General features: G+C 52.3%; 2 protein-coding genes across 2 annotated transcripts; both read left to right on the forward strand.

Moving 5' to 3' along the window:
• The first annotated feature begins 4,162 nt into the window (after positions 1–4,162).
• Positions 4,163–14,023, forward strand: LOC122381044. Its single transcript, XM_043364746.1, has 2 exons — positions 4,163–4,382; positions 13,753–14,023. The coding sequence occupies exons 1-2, from the start codon at positions 4,188–4,190 to the stop codon at positions 14,020–14,022; spliced, it is 465 nt and encodes a 154-aa protein (XP_043220681.1). The 5' UTR covers positions 4,163–4,187; the 3' UTR covers position 14,023.
• A 900-nt stretch (positions 14,024–14,923) lies between these two features.
• On the forward strand, positions 14,924–16,941 carry LOC122381033. Its single transcript, XM_043364722.1, has 2 exons — positions 14,924–15,949; positions 16,930–16,941. The coding sequence occupies exons 1-2, from the start codon at positions 14,924–14,926 to the stop codon at positions 16,939–16,941; spliced, it is 1,038 nt and encodes a 345-aa protein (XP_043220657.1).
• Positions 16,942–19,320: the final 2,379 nt, after the last annotated feature.

Genomic DNA, 19,320 nt, shown 5'->3' on the forward strand with positions numbered 1-19,320 from the left:
CAGGTCGAGGTCAGGTCAAGGTCAGGTCAAGTGAGGTCAAATTTTGAAGTTGGTTGTTAAGGCCTAAAAAGGTGTCTATCTGATGCAGTTTTTCACGGCGAATCGAATGGTGCTATTTTTGTTTCCGTACGAGGTCTAGAACGTCCAAAAAAGTCATTTTTCAAAAATTTTGTGTGTCGTGACGTCATAAAATTTTGAATAACTCCCACATTTTTGAACTGATTCTTCTAAAATTTGGTATGTAGGTGCACATAGACCACTTCTCTGACATATATTCCGTTTTTTTCGATAGACTCAAAATTTTGGATTTTATAATGATTTTCCCAAAAATGATTTTGAAAGATAATGATTTTGAAAGCTTTATCTTTATTGTGTGACAAGTTATTGGCACAAACGTCATTTGACCTCAGTTGACCTCATTTGACCTGACCCATGGACAAGTACACCAAACAAAGAAGCACCAAGTGACATAATGTTAAGTACTGTTGTTTCAAAGCACCAAAGTGATAAAAGAAGCGGATATCGCCAGTATTTTCCGAATTGAATATTTTCTTATAGGCTTAACATTACGACGTAATGACCTCGGCTCTAACTGACCTCAGGTCAGCGACATGAAAAAAACGAACTACATGTTATACAACTCGGTGAACTTAGGACATTCTGAAAGTTTGAAGGAAATCAGTTTAAAACTGTGAGTTGGACAGGTGCATAAAGATAATTGAAATTTGACCATGACCTTGTACCGGTTTTTCTGACCTGGTGACCTGACCTGAAACGGCAGAGACCTGAAATTTTCAGGGAAGGTGCCAAAAGGCTGCCCCAGAGGGTATGCCAAATTTGGCGGCGCTACGCGCCGCCGTTTTTACGTTATTTGCGAAAAACCTTAGGGGGGTTGCATCAACCCCCCTCGCCGGGCGAGGGTTACATATGTATATGATGAATTGCTAGGTTTTTCAGAAATATGAATATCTTCTAAACCGTTTGACGGATCAACACGAAACTTGCGGTACCCTCAGCGGCATCAATTTGACAACTTGTATTAAAATTTCAACTTTCTAGCTACCATCGCTTGGCCGGAAATGACGTCAGAGTGACGTCATGTCGGCCGATTTTGATGCCTGGAAATTGTTTCTATTTCCAAAAAAATATACATTTATTTTAGTTTTTCAAAAAGTTTTGATTTTTCGCAAAAAAAAATATATGTGATAGAATACACAGTCACACTGATGAACTACTCTAGCAAGTTTTAGCCAAATATCTTCAAAGATAGCCAAGTTATTAGCATTAGGTCCGTACCTATTGTCAAAATTTTACATATGTAGTTAGGATTTCAAATGACCTTTTCCTCGATAATTAATTGGAAATTCAATAAAAAGTAAATATTATATTTTATTGAATTTCCAATTAATTATCGAGGAAAAGGTTATTTAAAATCCTAGCTACATATATCAAGATGTTCCTCGCTATAGAGCACTGCATATACTATTTCTTCAAAATTTTACAATTAGGTATAGTTCGTTTTTTTTTTCAAAAGGACGCTGGCTCAAAGTGCAATATCGAAGCTCTCACGTGAGTTTTGGCAGCTTTAGTGTCTGGCCAAGAATTTCTTACCGAAAAAAATAATCGATTTCAAATTGTGCACGGTAAGTAGCTGGAAATTGTTTCTTAAAAAATGAACATACTATGATGACGTCACTGGTGGCAGCAGGCAAACAAATGTCCGTGCAATGGGACAAGTGTCAACGAATTTGGGTGAAACTTAGTTTTTCACTGTTGCCGTGCTTATAATCGCGTTAGCGGTTCCGTCCATGATAGTTAGGTATAAACTATAAGCTACATTGCAATACATGCTCGACAGCATGACGTCACCACTGTTCCTATATCTGGTTCCAAAACGCACATATGGAAATTATCGGGAAGAAATCACATGTTAAAATTAGTCGACGTTCGATTTTCTCAGGTTCAGTTTTTGCTCGTTTTGCTCGCTAAAACACGTGCTTGTTCGAAAAACATACTTGGAGCCAGCGTCCTTTTGAAAAAAAAAAACGAACTATAGGTAGGGGAAAGTGGGGTAAGACGGTCAGGGTAGGTAAGACGGGCACCCCTTCTGCAGACCAAACCAATAGCACTACGAGCGAGAAAAATCGGGACCAGAATTGCCTTTCCCACTAGGTACACACCACCATTGAAGTCCGCTGAATTTGTGTTCAGTCGATAACCTTTTATATGATTTTTTTTTTATTTTGATTGGGGGTCCGTTCGACCCCCCCCCCCCCTATACGGGCGAGGGTTAAAACACTCATTTCATTGAAAACATCAATAATTTATTGTGCAAACTTTTGTGTGCACCACTATAGAGTTCAAAACTCGCATCACTTGTGAGTTGTGATACACTCATATGCCACCAGTGTTCATTTACCACGGATTTGCTTTGTCTGCATCAAGTTGTCCACAGAGAAAAATCGTGCTGAACTTCTGACATTGAGTTTGGGGTAAGACGGGCAACTATGAATCCAATGGGTCTGTAATGGTGAAAATATTTTTGCTGCTGTAGGAAAAAAAGAAGCATTTCTAATACGAATACCTATGTTCGATTCCGATACTCACAGACCTGTTAGCAATATTCCTTCGACACAGTTTATTCTCGAATAATGAATGTGAAAAACGGTTCTACATGGCTTCTGAACTAGGGCCTATATACGAGCACACGCCTTCTGCACGAAACTCGTATATACTGCCATTTCCGAAGCACTTGAGACCAACGAGCGACTGTATCAATGAGGCTAATCTCGGGCATTTGTTGCGAGCTGTGCTGGTCGGTGAAAGAAGCTGGCCGTCTTGCCCTACCCAGGTGACCGTCTTACCCCATGGGGTGGGGTAAGACGGGTTTTTGCAAGGTTTTGCAAAAATAGCTGCAGTTTATTTGTTGAATCAGGTCTAAGTCTCGTCTTCTGGCAAATGGAAGTAAGATATCTAAAAAAGATTTTCACCCAGTTTCCCGTTTCTATGATGTTTCTAACCGGCCGAAAAATGGCTCCAAAGTTAAGGTGCCCGTCTTACCCCACTTTCCCCTATGTATATATTTTTCAAAACCATTTTAAGTATACGTTTTTGACAACGTACAGCAATACAAATGGCACCATCGTGTTCCTGAGCTCAAATTGCATCTGATGGGCACCTTTTTTTGCTGATTTTTTTTTGCTAAAAATTCCTATGTCATTTTCAAAATTTGACCTCTTCTGACCTGAAAGTGACCTGACCTCCGGTAAATTCAGCTGAAAATAACCTCAAATGACACAGACGACATTATTTTCGAAATCTACGAGTAAAATGGACCATAAAACATGCATCACGTGACCGATACATGATGTACAATTTTCGTGACCTAGGATGACCTGACCTTGACCTGAAAAAATCGAAGTAAAAATTCGGTACCCTCGGGGTATGTAAGGCATCTATCAAGGAGTGCGTAAACCAAAAATGAGCCTGATCGGACTTGTCAGCCGGCGGCCAGAGCCTAAATTGCCAACAAGAAAAATGCCGATAATTTTTATTTGACCTGACCTGTGACGTCATCGGTGACCTCGAGGTCAATAAAAATAGGTTCCGTTCGACAGTATTTGCAGGGCTATCAGACGCCGTTCGAAATTTGACGATCGGCCCAGTAGTTTTGGAGATAGGAGGGGGTGCTCTGGAGAGCCCCCCCCCCCCCTCAGTCACTCGCGTTAGGAAAATACCCTAGTCATGCACGGGTTAATCTAACAATATAATTATACATATGGCAGTTAGAAGCCTGCTAAGTGCAAAATGTCGCCGGCTGAGGTGATCGGCCGACGCGGGAAACGCGGCAATCACTATTTTGTGTTTACACGCTCATAACTCAAGTTTTTACCGGCCGATTTTCAAAATTCTTTGACTATAAGATTGCCTGTACGATTCGTTCGCTCGTTTCGAACAACATGAGCCCACCTCAGCCCAGGCTGCAGCTGTGAGCGGCGCTGCACTGACGGCGCCTGCCGGCTGTGGTGCCGGTACCGGCGCGGCGCGGCAGCCGGTCCGCCCAGCGCGCCGCCCCTGGCCCCGCCGCTGCCGGCGCGCCCGCCGTCCGACGGGTCCGCCTATAAAGGCGCCGGCACGTGCGCCCGACGCCAGACGATCGGAGGAGTGGTACGGTACGGTGTGTCGCCATGGCTCCCTCCTGCAGTCCTGTGACGCCGCTGGCCCTGTGGCGGCGGCGCGACTCGACCAACTCGGCTCCGCTGGCGCCGGTGTCGTTCTGCCTGCCGGACGGCGGCCGCCTTCAGCGAGAGCTGCGCATCAACTACAACATGAGCGAGGTGCGCGCCCTGCTGGCCGACGAGATCCAGTTTGATCCGGATCAGGTGAGCACCGGGTCATTGGAGTGAGCAGCGGCGGCTGCTAGCCAGACACGTGGGTACACAGCCGGTCGGGGTGCGTACTTCGTCCCCTTGTCCGCGGCCGGTCACTGCCCACAACACAACACCTTCTTCCTAAACCTCGCAGCGCGACACTCACGTACGTATCTGCTGAAAACTGGACTTCTATCACCCATTCCATCGTTTCCATACACAGGATATTCAAATAGTTCTCCACGCCGCAGCCCTGCTCAGTGCTCTGCTCAGGGCTGGACAGTGGACAGGCAACGGGCGGCTCCCATTGGAGCGCATCGGGGAGCACACCCGTAGCCGGGTGCAGAGAGTCCTGTGGCGGGGGGGGGGGGGCTGGACAGCCTGCCCATTGGACGGGCTCAGCCCTGGTGACTCTCTAGGGTGCCTGCCCAGACCAATGTCTCCCTCTCATTCTTATTCATCCTCCCGGCTCCGCAATGGTCTAAATGGACCGAAAGGGCCTAATCCAACAAAAAAAGAACTTTGATCATTTAGCTGTTGATAAAACTCATAGGCGGATCCAAGGCGATAAATACTGCGGATCCAGAGAGGCGGCCTCGAACTCCACGGGGGGGGGGGGGGTACCCAAAAAAAATTATCCAAATTGCAAAATTTCCTTCGACTTAGCGGTTCCTTTCGGACTGCTTATGCAGTTAAGAGCGAACTTTTACTAAGAAAAATTAAGTTTTTGTATTCTTGAAAAACGAATAATTTTCATCGATTTCGGGCGCTGTAAGGAGATCATTAGCCCCTAATTCCCCTTTGGACCCGCTAGTGTCTAGTGATAACTGATAAGACTAACAGCGTCCATGTCCTGAACAGAAGTAGGTTGGTACCCAACTACTTGAGGTGCCTTGTTCGCTCCATGAATACCTATGGTTCTTTTTGAAAGTGTCCCGTATAAAGAGCCAAAGGGCAAAGAGGGCCAGAGTCAGCGACGTCATCCATTTCAAATTATTGGAAGATCGATGCCTACTCAATTAAATACCAACCAAAACCATCGGGAAAGACGAATTGCCGAGCCAATCAAATGTGCTGGGTACGAATTACGATAAGAGAAAATGGTAGACTCGGGGCAGGTAGTGTATTACTGAGGCTTCATAAAATCAACGAAATGCCAAAAACCAGGCTTGAAATGCTTAATACGAAGTTGGTATCGCCTATCGCTTTTGCATTGGCAGCCATACCAGGATAGTTGTACGCAATTGACATCTCTAGATAAGACATTCGTTCCTGCGTCGGTACTGACGCGGACGAGTCACCCCGCTGACGGTTCACCCCGCGGACGGGTCACCCCGCGCACGGGTCACCCCGCTGACGGGTCACCCCGCTGACGGGTCATTCCGCGCACGGGTCACTCCGCTGACAGGTCACCCCACTGACGGGTCGCTCCGCGGACGGGTCACTCCGCTGACGGGTCACTCCGCGTAGGGGTCACTCCGCGGACGGTTGGTGCTGGATGCGTGTCGTGCTGCTGAGCCAGCATTGCTGTCTGCCGTACTGCGGTGCTGATTTCGCTGGATGTCTGACCGTACTTCCCGCGGAAGGCGCTGGCGGATGCTGTGCGATAGGCGCGCGGCAGCTGGCCTCCGGCCTCGGTCTGTGGACGCGCCGCCGGTGTGCCTTCTTCCGGCCCGCTCCCGGCGGAGAGTGAGTGGCGTCCGTTCCGTGTGCGGCCGGCCGCCGCGCTGGGTCCGATCGGCCCTGCAGCGCAGTGGTCCGCCCTGATCGGTGCGCACCGCGCGCTGTCGCTGTCGAGCGGTCAGCCAGGCCGCCGCGCGGCGCCAGGTCGGCTCCCCGTCTGGGCCCCTTGGCCCCGGCGATTCATGCCCGGGTGGGTCGGCCACCAATGATGTCCCCTAATCTAGCGGCTCAAGGGATTTGGTGAAGACCTTGAGTGGAGCGGCCCGCGAGCGGTATCTGGTCTGCCACAAGGCCTGCCGCCGCCGCCTCGCCCATACGCCGCCGCTGACAGGCCCGCGACCCGTGAGCAGCGTCACTGAGCGCCCAGGGAATGTGGCAGTGGCGGGAGGACCCCCGGACCCCGGCGGACCCCAGCCGCGGGAGGACCCCCGGGCCCCGGCGGACCCCAGTCGCCCCGCTGAACGGACCTATCGTTAGATACACGCCGCTGCCAGCGATCAGGCAGGCACTAGGCAGGCCCAATGCGCACAACATCCCTGTCGAGCAAATAAACTAACTGAAACGGACTGAGACGCGCGGCGGGCCAAATGTTAGTTCGCATTGGCCCCAATAAATCGCCGCACGCTGTTGACACTTCAAGGCATTTGGTAACATGAGCTGAGGTCAACTGGGTCAACAATAAATGCGCATCCAAGCCAACGAAACGATTCCCTGGACCTTCAAAATACTGGACTGATAAGTCACATGTTTTTATAAAGTGAGGAATTGCAACGTAAAAGAAAGAATTAAAATGGAGCAAATATCTGTAATATTTTCTCAGCTGGGGTCATTCGCAAATTTAGGTTATAAGATATAATGACAACTATATAAACACACGTCAAGTGAACTTGAAAAGAAAAATTAAAACGGGACCGAATAGGCATGACACTTGATCAGCTTAGTACATCCTTGTATTATCGCCTATTGATAGGTATATATTGACCTAATGATAGGATATCGCATTGATTATGAACCTTCTTATCGCCTTTAACACATCCTAAAGTTTGAATCAAAGTTGATGTAAAATTTTGCGTTTTAGGTGTAGAAAGATAAGTGTTATTGCAGTGCTATTTTGACGATGAACCGGTTTCATGGCCTTGTGACCCGTCCAGAGGTCACTGGGACACAACATTATCTGGATAACTATGTGCCAAATATGTTCCCAATGAGCGTCCGAAATTTGGTTGTCATCTACGTACCATTATCGTGCCATTGTCGTTTTTTGCGCTATCTGTGAAAAACGTAGTCACTCCGATGCCGCTAAATTACCTACTCAAACTTTACCCTCCTATAACTACCTACTGGTTTTGGTGACCTTGTTATCTGACCTGAAATGCCTGACTAAATTTTTAGGGAATGTGATATAAGGATCCGCAATAGGGTATTCAATTTTTGGCAGGGCTACGCGAGCCGTTTTTACGTTATCTAGGAAAATCTTAGGGTGGTGGGGTGCACTGAGCCCCCTGGCCTGGCGAGAGAATGTTTCGGTCCAGGGGTCTGATTCAGCTGGCTAAAAAGACTCGCTATGTTACCGGGCGTCCCTGGTCCTGCGCACCTGGCCGGAAACCATCGGCTGTGCCGCGGGACGCAGGCTACTCGGCTTCCCGGAAGAGAGAGAAGAGAGAGAGAGAGAGAGAGAGAGAGAGAGAGAGAGAGAGAGAGAGAGAGAGAGAGAGAGAGAGGGGGGGGTGGGAGGGGGACGGGGATTCCCGGGGTCCCGAGCGAAGGGCTACCAGTCCCGGCGGGGCACGACGTATAGTCTCTCTTGAAAGTATCGCTTCATGGGCTGCGGCGGCTCGGCGAACTATTCCATTCAGTTTGAGGACCCCAGCAGGGGGGGTCATGGCCTGTATCATAAAAAATTGCGCTGTAATACGATCCTACGCCAGCAGTAGAAGGAGAACTGCTATATGACGCAGGCACCAGCGGCTGACAGCTGGGTCGAAACAGGTGGAGGCCGGCCAGAGGTCGTGCTCGTATCGCTCTCCCTTGACCCCGTCCACCGCCCCAGGCGGACACCGGCGCCACTTGGGTTCACCAGCTGGGCGCCCATCGCTGTCAACTCAGTGTGTGCGACGCGTAAAATCACAACGAAGCGAAGTTCCGCCATAACCCTACTCTGAAGAGGCCTTTTGAACGACGTGAACAGGTCATGGGAGGGGGGGGCACCTGGCATCAAATAAGGACTTTAAAAAGAAGACGACTGAAGGGTAAACATTGTTTTTTATCGCCGTTCACTAACCAGCTCATTAAAAAGAGAGAACGTTCAAGTAAAGGACTAAGTGACTATAGAGGAAGTTTTTTGTGATTGGAATCCGCTCGCGGGTGCAAATGCAACCTGGGATGCATTCCGTTAGCGGGTGCAACTGATGTTTTCTTTTCTTATTCGCGCACGGGTTTCTGGGTTATACCAAAACCTATTGTAGTCGTGCCGATGACTGATCAAAATTTCAGCTTTGTAGTGAAACAAATCTCAAATCCTCTGCGAGTAGGGCGGCTTCCGTTGACCACATGCTTACTGCCATCACAAGTTACCGCACGGCGACCGCCCTCATCCCCCCTATCCCTCCGCAACCTCTCCCCACGCCCCGCCGCGTTGGCTGCGGCCGCGCGTCTGGCTTCGGTCAGTGCTTTCAGTGGCTCTCAAACTTTTCCACTCAACAGCGGCTGGGTCAGGTGGCGCCCTCCCCTCAGAGTCGCGATACTTTCAAGAGAGGCTATACCTACTGGACTGGGAGCCGCGGGCCTGGCAGACACGCTGAGCACCTGACAGGATCACCGCTGCCGCGGCTGCAGGCACTGCCAGTTCAGGAATGCGTCTCGACATTCCATGACTTGTTACCTGGACATTCCATGACTGAATAACACGGGCACCACGCTGTGCCGTGTCTACCTTCACGGCTTGGCCGTGAGGAATTCGGACTGCATGCATCGATTTGTTCGGGTTGAATGAGTTTGTAGTACCTAATACGCAGCCTGGCTCGATAGCTTTGGTAGTTTTGGTCGATGCCATAACTATTCTTTTGCGTGTTCTCGTCGACAATATGAAACTGTCGCGCTTAGATCAGTGTGGTATTTGTCGTCTCCTTGCTATCGGTCCGCCACAGAGCCATCCGAGTTCCGACCAAGATGTCGATTGGCAATGAGCTGAATCTCGGGATCATGCAGCCCCAGCTGCTCTGTGACGCTGCGGTGGCGATCAGGTCCTGCCGCCCCGGCCCGGCCCGGCAGCGCGCCCTGCGGAGCTGGCAGGGCCCCCCGTCTCCGCGTCAGCGTCCGAGCCGCCCCAGCGCGCGTCCCGTCCCGCCGGGGCGCGGCGCCGGCCGGCCCGCTATTTGGGGCGGTGACGCGATGTGACCTCGGGCCGCGATGTGTCACCGCTCTCGGCACCAGAGCTCCATCTGAGTAAATGTCGTACTTTTCTATTCCCGGCCTTTGGCAACACGTACTTGCGGTGATACCGGTGTTTGCAAATGCATATCTGACTCAACGAAGCGATGCGTGGGAGGCACCGACCGTCAGTATACGATGGACTGAAAAGCTACTTTTCTAATAGCGGTTTCGTGCAGCTGAACTTGGGTCAGTGCTGCCAAATTCAGTGTCGTATGGTGCCGAGGCGGGTGCGGTCGGCCGCCGCGGTGACCGGGGGCCGTCCTCGACTGTCAAGCGGGGCCACTCGGACGGCGGAGGACCAGATGCGCGCCGCGCCGTCCGCGGCGGTACAGCCGCGTCACTCGGCGCCGGCCGGCCCGGCAAGGTCACACGCGGCCTCCGAGCACGGGCCCGTGACCTCAGCGCCACGCAGTGGCATGACGCGCACTGTCAGTGACGGATCAGCTTCAGAAGCGGCTGAGCTGGGGACGGCAGGCGCGGGACGTCTGCAGCTGACCGGAGCGCCGCCGGTGCATCTGCAGAGCCGCGGACAGCAGTAGCACAGACCGCGGCCGCCGCCCAATGTAAACGGCCGCGTAACACAACACGAACGGACCGGCCGAGCGGCCGCAAAAAGTCGTGTCTGGGCGGCGGCGGACCTCCGGTGCCCCTCTGAGACGGGCCAGCCGCGGCGCATATGTAGCCGGCCTGAAGGGCGGCCGGCACGTGGTGCGGCGGTAAAGGGACCCATCCTCCCACCTTCAAGAAAGTTAATGAATTGGCATACTGGTGTCGCATGGTTCAGAGTGAGCAAAATGATTATGTACCAAATTTCACCGAAAAATATTAACCGCCTTTTGAGATATTAGACAATTACTCAGTAGCGGAGGAACACCTTCAAGTAAGGGGAGGGGGGGGGGCACTGCCAACTTTTGATCCCATTCTTTCCATGCAATGCCCATAGGGCTAATGTTAAAATGGCAAAATAAAGGGGGGCACGGTACCCCGGTGCCCCGATGCTCGCTACGGCAGCCAGCTAGTCGCAAAAGACGGGCAAGTAACACACCGTATCGTAGGCCTACCTATCTAGCTCACGTGTATTCACACGCATAGGTATTTACCTCACGCCAGCTAATGGTTGACGGTGTGTCTGGTCTCATGCATACAGTATGAAGAGCACTGTCAAGACAACACAGCATATTTTCGTACTAGATTTCGATATACGCCGCCTGGTCTGTGCGTCCCTGGCCATGCACTGCACGCCTCTGCCCTGCGTCTGGGCACAACGGCGCGTGTCTGCAGGAGACCAGTCGGCAGCGGGCACGGCCGGCAGACGCGCACGCGCGCCAGCCGGCCCGGCGCGCACGCTCCACGCACGTGCGTTGGCGGGCGCCGCGCGGTGTCCCAGTTTCCCGCCAGCTATCGACACGATCGAGGACGAGTGATGTCACACGCCCGCGCGTGCGTCCGGCCCCGGTCTGGCAAATTTCTCTTGGCGAAACGAGAGGAGCAGGGTGATATGGAGGACAGCCCGACCCCGGCCGGTGGGCCCTTCCCGACCCCGGCCGGCGGGCCCTTCCCTGGACCCGACCTCGGGCGAGATGGAAGATGCTTTTGCCTTCTCCAGCAGACAGCCAGAGAGGTGTATCCGCTACTGAAAATATTGTCTTTTCGTACAAAATGAATTCAAATTTATAGATTACGATAGATTTACACATTACGATTCATGGATAACGGATCACAGTTGATAGATGATGTGTAGATTATTTTGCTGTCGACGCAGAGCACAGCGACCGTAGGGTCACTGAGGTGTCTTAGCACCACTGTCACCAGGGGCCTATAACCCGGGCACCACCGTCACCAGGGGCCGGGGCCTATAGTCTGGGCACCACTGTCACCAGGGGGCCTATAGCCCGGGCATTACAGTCACTTTGCATACTAGACTGCTTCTAATGCATTTTTCAGGCAGATTTAGTGTTACGCGGCTATTTTAGAGATGAGAGTGCCGTTAGCCGTCGGAGCCGCCTCCGATATAGGCAGCCTCACCGGCCGGCTGCAGGGCCATATTTGTCGCTGCAGGACCGGGTACTGTCCGTCCAGTCAGTGTCACGCCATCGGCGACTCGGCGCCACGGCAGGGGCCGCGTGTCAGTCGGACACGTAGCGGGCCCAGCCTCAACGCGCCGCCCCGGCGCGACGGCAGGCAAAGGACGGCCAGCGGGCGCCACGGGTACCGACCGAGCGCAGCGCTCCGGTCACACTCCGGATGGGGAGGATGTTCCCGTATGTAATTTCATTGCCGCTACCAAGTCCCAGTTGACACAGGCGGGCGTCGTTTGGCCTGCAGGCGTGGCTGGGTTGGCCGTGCGCCGCACCCTCGCCAGAGGTCTGACCCTGCCCGGGAAATGGCCGGCCTGTCTGGGCTGCAGTACGGGGGTCCAGGGACCAGGACTGCGACAGGCCAGGCCCGTTACACGGCCGAACCGCAGAAACCATGTGGCGTTTTCACCCTGCAGCTGTGGCAGAGCTGCATATCTTGCACCTAAGTGTCACAGTGTGTGACAATGTGTTACAGTGTGTCACAATGTGCCCACAGTGTGAGTCACAGTGTGCCCACAGTATGAGTCACAGGGTGAGTCACAGTGTGCCCACGGCCCCACAGTGTGTCACAGTATGTGCCGTGGCTGTATCGCAGTGTGCCGTGGGTGTATCGCAGTGTGCCGTGGGTGTATCGCAGTGGTCGTGGGTGTATCGCACTGTGCCGTGGGTGTATCGCACTGTGCCGTGGGTGTATCGCAGTGTGCCGTGGGTGTATGGCAGTGTGCCGTGGGTGTATCGCAGTGGCAGTGTGCCGTGGGTGTGTCGCAGTGTGCCGTGGGTGTATCGCAGTGGCAGTGTGCCGTGGGTGTATCGCAGTGTGCCGTGGGTGTATCGCAGTGTGCCGTGGGTGTGTCGCAGTGTGCCGTGGGTGTATCGCAGTGGCCGTGGGTGTATCGCAGTGTGCCGTGGGTGTATCGCAGTGGCAGTGTGCCGTGGGTGTATCGCAGTGTGCCGTGGGTGTATGGCAGTGTGCCGTGGGTGTATGGCAGTGTGCCGTGGCTGTATCGCACTGTGCCGTGGCTGTATCGCACTGTGCCGTGGGTGTATCGCACTGTGCCGTGGCTGTATCGCACTGTGCCGTGGGTGTATCGCAGTGTGCCGTGGGTGTATCGCAGTGTGCCGTGGGTGTATGGCAGTGTGCCGTGGGTGTATCGCAGTGGCAGTGTGCCGTGGGTGTGTCGCAGTGTGCCGTGGGTGTATCGCAGTGGCAGTGTGCCGTGGGTGTATCGCAGTGTGCCGTGGGTGTATCGCAGTGTGCCGTGGGTGTGTCGCAGTGTGCCGTGGGTGTATCGCAGTGGCCGTGGGTGTATCGCAGTGTGCCGTGGGTGTATCGCAGTGTGCCGTGGGTGTATGGCAGTGTGCCGTGGGTGTATCGCAGTGGCAGTGTGCCGTGGGTGTGTCGCAGTGTGCCGTGGGTGTATCGCAGTGTGCCGTGGGTGTATCGCAGTGTGCCGTGGGTGTATCGCAGTGTGCCGTGGGTGTGTCGCAGTGGCCGTGGGTGTATCGCAGTGTGCCGTGGGTGTATCGCAGTGTGCCGTGGGTGTATGGCAGTGTGCCGTGGGTGTATCGCAGTGGCAGTGTGCCGTGGGTGTGTCGCAGTGTGCCGTGGGTGTATCGCAGTGGCAGTGTGCCGTGGGTGTATCGCAGTGTGCCGTGGGTGTATGGCAGTGTGCCGTGGGTGTATCGCAGTGGCAGTGTGCCGTGGGTGTGTCGCAGTGTGCCGTGGGTGTATCGCAGTGGCAGTGTGCCGTGGGTGTATCGCAGTGTGCCGTGGGTGTATCGCAGTGTGCCGTGGGTGTATCGCAGTGTGCCGTGGGTGTATCGCAGTGTGCCGTGGGTGTGTCGCAGTGTGCCGTGGGTGTATCGCAGTGTGCCGTGGGTGTATCGCAGTGTGCCGTGGGTGTATCGCAGTGGCAGTGTGCCGTGGGTGTATCGCAGTGTGCCGTGGGTGTGTCGCAGTGTGCCGTGGGTGTATCGCAGTGTGCCGTGGGTGTGTCGCAGTGTGCCGTGGGTGTATCGCAGTGTGCCGTGGGTGTATCGCAGTGTGCCGTGGGTGTATCGCAGTGGCAGTGTGCCGTGGGTGTATCGCAGTGTGCCGTGGGTGTATCGCAGTGGCCGTGGGTGACGGCTGTATCGCAGTGGTCGTGGGTGTATGGCGTCTGACCTGCGCTGTCTGTCTGACCGGCCAGTTGGACATCTACTGCGACTCGGAGCCGGAGCCCGTCGCCGACAGCCTGGTGCTGGCCGGGCTCGACGTGGAGCACCGCCAGCTGACTCTGCACGTGCAGCTGAGGGAGCCGGCAGCCGCACCGGTCCGGCCGGCCGGCCAGCCAGAGCGCCACCCTCCGGCCGCGCCTCCGCTGAAGCCAGTGAAGGGCCACGACTCGCAGCAGCAGCCGTTCGCGCGGCGCGTGTACGAGTGGGGCATGAGGCGGCGGTGCTCGCTGAGGTGGCGGTGAGCGGGTGAGCCGCGCACGGCCGCCTGAGGGCGACGGTGGACGGCCACCAGAGCAGCACCACAGCTGACCGCTGCCGTCTCCATGACCGGCCTCCGATGGGAAGCCGCAGTCAGTGGGCCATGCACCTCGCTATACAGGTGTGACAGTCAGGGGCGCTCGGCGATACAGGTGTGACAGTCAGGAGCTCTGGGCGATACAGGTGTGACAGTCAGGAGCTCTGGGCGATACAGGTGTGACAGTCAATAGCTCTGGGCGATACAGGTGTGACAGTCAGGAGCTCTGGGCGATACAGGTGTGACGGTGTTTACAATTTACCATTGAATTTTTACGAACGATGTTTTGATCAGCTAAGTTTTATGTAACGTGCCTTAACGCTCAGATTTTGCATTCCGAGGCCGATATCAACATAATTCATGTAATGACATGATGTGGAGATGGAATTAAATTGATGAAATACTAGGACTTACTCCACAAGGAGATCGAATGGGGATCGGTGGACGGCCATTCCAGTGACGGACGGACAACCAGTGATCCAGCGGAAGCCTTTGCTGGCAGGTTTAACGAGCACCTGCTCACAGCATTGGCCGGACCTGCTGTTCGTGGAAGGCGACGTGACACCATGCTGAAGGAGAACAACCCAGAAGGCTACCAACTCTATCGCCGCCTCTCCAAGACCCATGGCCGCAGCGGTCCGTTCTATGGACTTGTGAAAACTCACAAATACTCATCACCTCCCAGCACCGACGACGACAGACTCAACTGGATCTCCAACTTGAAACTGAGACCAATCTGCCCAGCCCACCGCGGTGCAGATTACGAGTTGACCAAGCATCTGACGAAGTGTCTGAAAGTCCTCCCACGCCCTCCACACTCGGTCAGCTCTCCACTGCAAGTCCTGGAGATGCTACAGAACATGACGCATGCGGTCAACAGCTGCCGTCTCGTCTCCCTGGATGTGGAGGCGATGTTCCCGTCAATACCTACTCAAACAGCCATCTCACTGATTCGTACTCAGCTGCGAGACAACAGAGACGCCCTCTCCGACGTAACTTGTCTCAAGCCCGACGCAGTCGCTGACCTGCTGAACATCTCTATCCAGAACTGCCATGCGGTCATTCAAGACGGTGACAAGGAGCGATGGTTCAGGCAGACTACCGGCCTAGCCATGGGCAAAAGCTACTCTCCGGTGGTCGCTGACCTGTACATGGGACACTGGGAGGCTGATCTGGAGCTCCTGGCGGCCAACTGTGGTGGCAGGGTCCATGCTTTCTGCCGATACGCGGACGACTACCTGGTCTTGTTCGAGGGCAGTGACGACATCCTCAACACGTGGGTCAACCAGCTGAACAGCAAGGACTCCAGCATCAATGTCACCACTGACTTGGAAGTAAACCGACAGCTACCGTATCTTGACATCTGCATCACTAGAAGAGACGACAAGTTCTGCACCAAGGTCTACAGGAAGTCCTGCAACACCAACCAAGTGCCTGCCTTCAGCTCCTACACCGAGACCCGCTACCTGAGAGCGGCCATTCGATCTGACTGCACTCGAGCGATCCGATACTGTTCGTCCATGAGAGACCGCCAGCAGGAGCTTGACTTCATCCGCCAGAAGTTTCATCATCATGGCTACCCACGATCATTCATCGACTCGGCCATTCAGAAGACTCGGACCGATCTCAGACTGAAGGCAAGGGCCCTACCAGCGCCACCTAGCGCGAACTCACACCCGGCGCCTGTCCGAGTCTCTGTTCCGTTTGCCGGCCCCCTGTTCTACCAACTCAAACGGGAGGCCAGCAAGATCGGGATCCAGCTCGTCTCCAAGCCTTCAGTCACCATCGGCTCGCTGCTCTGCAGCAAGGCTAAGCACCAACTGCCTAAGCTACAACAGAGCAACGTCATCTATCGGATCGAGTGCTCCTGCCAAGTGGACGGTGACCCAATGGTCTATATCGGCGAGACAGATCGTGAGCTGGGCACGAGACTCCGAGAACACCGGGAGAGCTGGACTGGAGCAGTCCGCTCGAGAGCCAATACATCGGCCTTCAGTACCCATAGAGACTGCTCACCTGCTTTCGATGCCATCAAGATCTTGAATCGAGCCAGTCATCACCAGATGCGACTTCTCCTGGAATCGGCCTATATTCGGACTGTTGGTCGGCGTGAAGCCGTCCTGGTGTCGCCGAATGACGCAAACGTGAACAGGAACTCGGGTGCCCTGCTGCATGACCGCTGGCTGCCGATAATCCGCCGTTTTTGTCAGTAGTGTTTACGTCTAGTTCGGCCTTTGTATGTATTTATATTTGTACTCGTCCTTTTACAGTTTTTGCACTCAGTTTTGTATAGTCTTTGTTCCCTTTTCTACTCAGTCTTTATCACCATAGGTATCCTGTTCCCCCCCCCCTTATTGTACTTTTATACGTGCCATTTATGCATTTTAGCACCCCATTTTAATTCATTTTAGCAGCTAGTGTATCATGATTGTTCTCACGTGTTTTTTATTCTCTTTAATGCATAATTCGAATAGTATGTGATCGCTCTGCCGCGCAGCTCCCGAACCTCTTCGATACCCGACTCGATTCGACCCGTTATTGATTCGCTGACGACGATATGTATAATACATATTGAAAGCGCTCCGACCCATTCGATCTCCTTGTGGAGTAAGTCCTAGTATTTCATCAACATAATTCATGGTGCCGTTTGCTCTTTCCCTCCCTGTTTGTTTCATGGTAATGCATTTCTGACAACGACTCACGTTAGGTCAAAGTCTATCGCGCCTTACGGTTTTTGACATCAGAGGTTGTGTGTTTTTGGTCGCTGCTTCAGTGCAGTTGTGCATTTTCTGCCATCAGAGCTGATGTGGTTTTACTAATGGTCTCTATGAGACTTCTGATACTCGCTTGTCAGCATGTTCCCTGATAGAATTGCATTGATTAGTCATTCCCAGTTGTAAGAATAGGGCGTTTGTGTGTGAAGTGCCTATAGTGTTAAGTGTATATTTTGCTATTCGGGTGTTGAGTGCATCGCTGTGCTACGAGAAACTATGAGTCTTCTGGTCACCTAAAGATGGTTTTGCATAATACACGTGGTAGGTACTCGATAACATATTTTTTCCGTTTTCGAACTACTCCGCCAACCAGGGTTGTGCTCGACTCAAAAAAATTTGACGACTCGACTCATCATTCAACTTCAGAAAGCCCTGACTCAACTCTGACTCACTCAATCAAGGAGCTGATTTTTCCCTTGACTCGACTCATGACTCAAGCGGCTCAATGAAAATATGAGTCGACTCAAACTTGACTCAAATTTTTTGTTGAGTCAAGTAAGTTGACTCAAAATTGACTCAGATAAAAAAGTTGCTGAGCGGGGGCGGGGGTGGAAAAAATCTGGCAGCAGAGCCAGGGCGAAGTTGTTAAGCGGGGGGGGGGGGGAATGAAAAGCTTGTTTCTAGAAAGTTGAGTCAGCTGACTCATGTTCCTAAATGTTTGACTCAACTCAATGTCAAAAGTTATTTTACTGACTCAACTCTGACTCAACTCAACGCCTTAATATTTTTGTCCGACTCAACTCTGACTCAACTCAACAGCTCAACATTTTATCCGACTCGACTCAAATCTGACTCATTTGAGTCAGAGTTGAGTCAAATTTCTGACTCGACTCATGAGTCAAGCACAACCCTGCCGCCAACCATATCCAAGACTGCCCTGCCCTCAAACTCAGCGACTTGAGCCGAACCTTACGGTAACCCGCGCCCCGCTGGGGGTCCTGGATTTCCACGCCCTGCTTGGGGTTGAACATCCCCCTCGAACTATGTTCCTGGACAACGAAATGGCATGCGGTATGCGGCATTTGAAAGAACGTCAAAAATAAGGACAAAAACGCTTCGGTCCCTTTTTGGGTCAGATCAAAGGTCAGGTCACCATAGGTCTTGAAAGGTTAACTACTGCCCATTTCAACATTTTTCGAAACAGCGACACATTGCTCGGGAACCAATAGAGCTACAGCGCCGCGAAAAAAGCGTATTCGATAGCCCTTTAACCCGCGAGTTGCTGGGGGGGGGGGGGCGTTAAACGCCCCCACTTTTTCGCCGGGCCATAGCATAAAAACGGCGCACCGCAGGCGCGCTAAATTCTGGGTACCTGTAGGGAATTGATTTTAAGGTTATTGTGACAAAGTTTCAAAAAATCGGTCGGAAAATTTTTGAGATATCGAGGTTTTAGTGACGTCATGATTTCTGAGTTTTCGACGAAAAACGGCATATGTTCAAAAAATCATATAAAATCACAGAATAGACATACAGACATGCCGTAAACGCCATTAGACTGCCAATAGGTACCTTGATCAATCAAATGGCTATCTTCGATTATTGATTATCGTTCCGCATTTTCCAAAATCTTGAACTGAACCTTGGCACTTTCTCGTGACTACTTCACGACCATGATACATGCATTTCTTAAATTGAACTTTTTGAGCCAAACATGTACATATATGATAAAATGAATGTCACCATCGTGTTGTACGGGGACCCGCAGTTGCTACTGTACAGTCTGTCTTAAAGGGACCCTCCCACCTTAACATTAGATTTGAGTTGAGATAGCCAAAATGGGGTCCCTGGCTCACAATTACCGGTTTCGGCACTCACAACATCGAGAAATGCCTTAAATCGGAAATATTGAATTTCAAAATTGCAGCATTTTGATTCAGAGGGGCTAATGCTTAGGTATACCCCTCTGAATGTGTGACGTCAGCGCAGATATCTAACGATTTTTAAATGTTTGACTAAAACGTTTTGTAGCACGCGGTGGTATATGCTATTTGCGCGCAACATCTGCCGCAAACGCCGCACTTCTAAAATAAAGTCGCTAGAAACAGCGGAGGTCCCAAAAAAGTAAACAAAAGTAAAAGTCTAATATCTTGAAAACCGGTGAATGTTTTTCGGTGAAATTTGGTAGATATTCGTTTTCGCTCTTTCTGAACCGAGCGACATCACATTCATGCCAATTCATAAACTTTTTTGAAGGTGGGAGGGTCCCTTTAAAAGTACCGCGCAAAGTAACGGTGGATCCATCAAGCCTGACCGAGGAAGGGCCTGCTAAATTTGAGTCACCGAAGCAATTGACGTCCTCGTCCATTCCCCAGGTCAATTGGTTCGGTGACTTTCAAATTATTACATGCCAGTTCCTCGGTCAGGCTTGATGGATCCACCGTCACTTTGCGCGGTACTTTTAAGACAGACTGTACACGAACCCCAAGTCTAACCGTCTGTCCTGTCCAGTAACAACCAATAACATTGATATC

The sequence above is a fragment of the Amphibalanus amphitrite genome, unplaced genomic scaffold, assembly GCF_019059575.1.
Source record: "Amphibalanus amphitrite isolate SeventyFive unplaced genomic scaffold, NRLGWU_Aamphi_draft 000112F_arrow, whole genome shotgun sequence".
In the NCBI taxonomy this organism is placed as follows: Eukaryota; Metazoa; Arthropoda; class Thecostraca; order Balanomorpha; family Balanidae; genus Amphibalanus; species Amphibalanus amphitrite.

Excerpts from the sequence above, each read along its gene's own strand:
- LOC122381044 (XM_043364746.1), top strand. The coding sequence starts at position 4,188 with ATGGCTCCCTCCTGCAGTCCTGTGACGCCGCTGGCCCTGTGGCGGCGG. Across the intron at positions 4,383-13,752 it reads TCCAGTTTGATCCGGATCAG|TTGGACATCTACTGCGACTC; the intron begins GTGAGCACCGGG and ends CTGACCGGCCAG.
- LOC122381033 (XM_043364722.1), top strand. The coding sequence starts at position 14,924 with ATGCTACAGAACATGACGCATGCGGTCAACAGCTGCCGTCTCGTCTCC.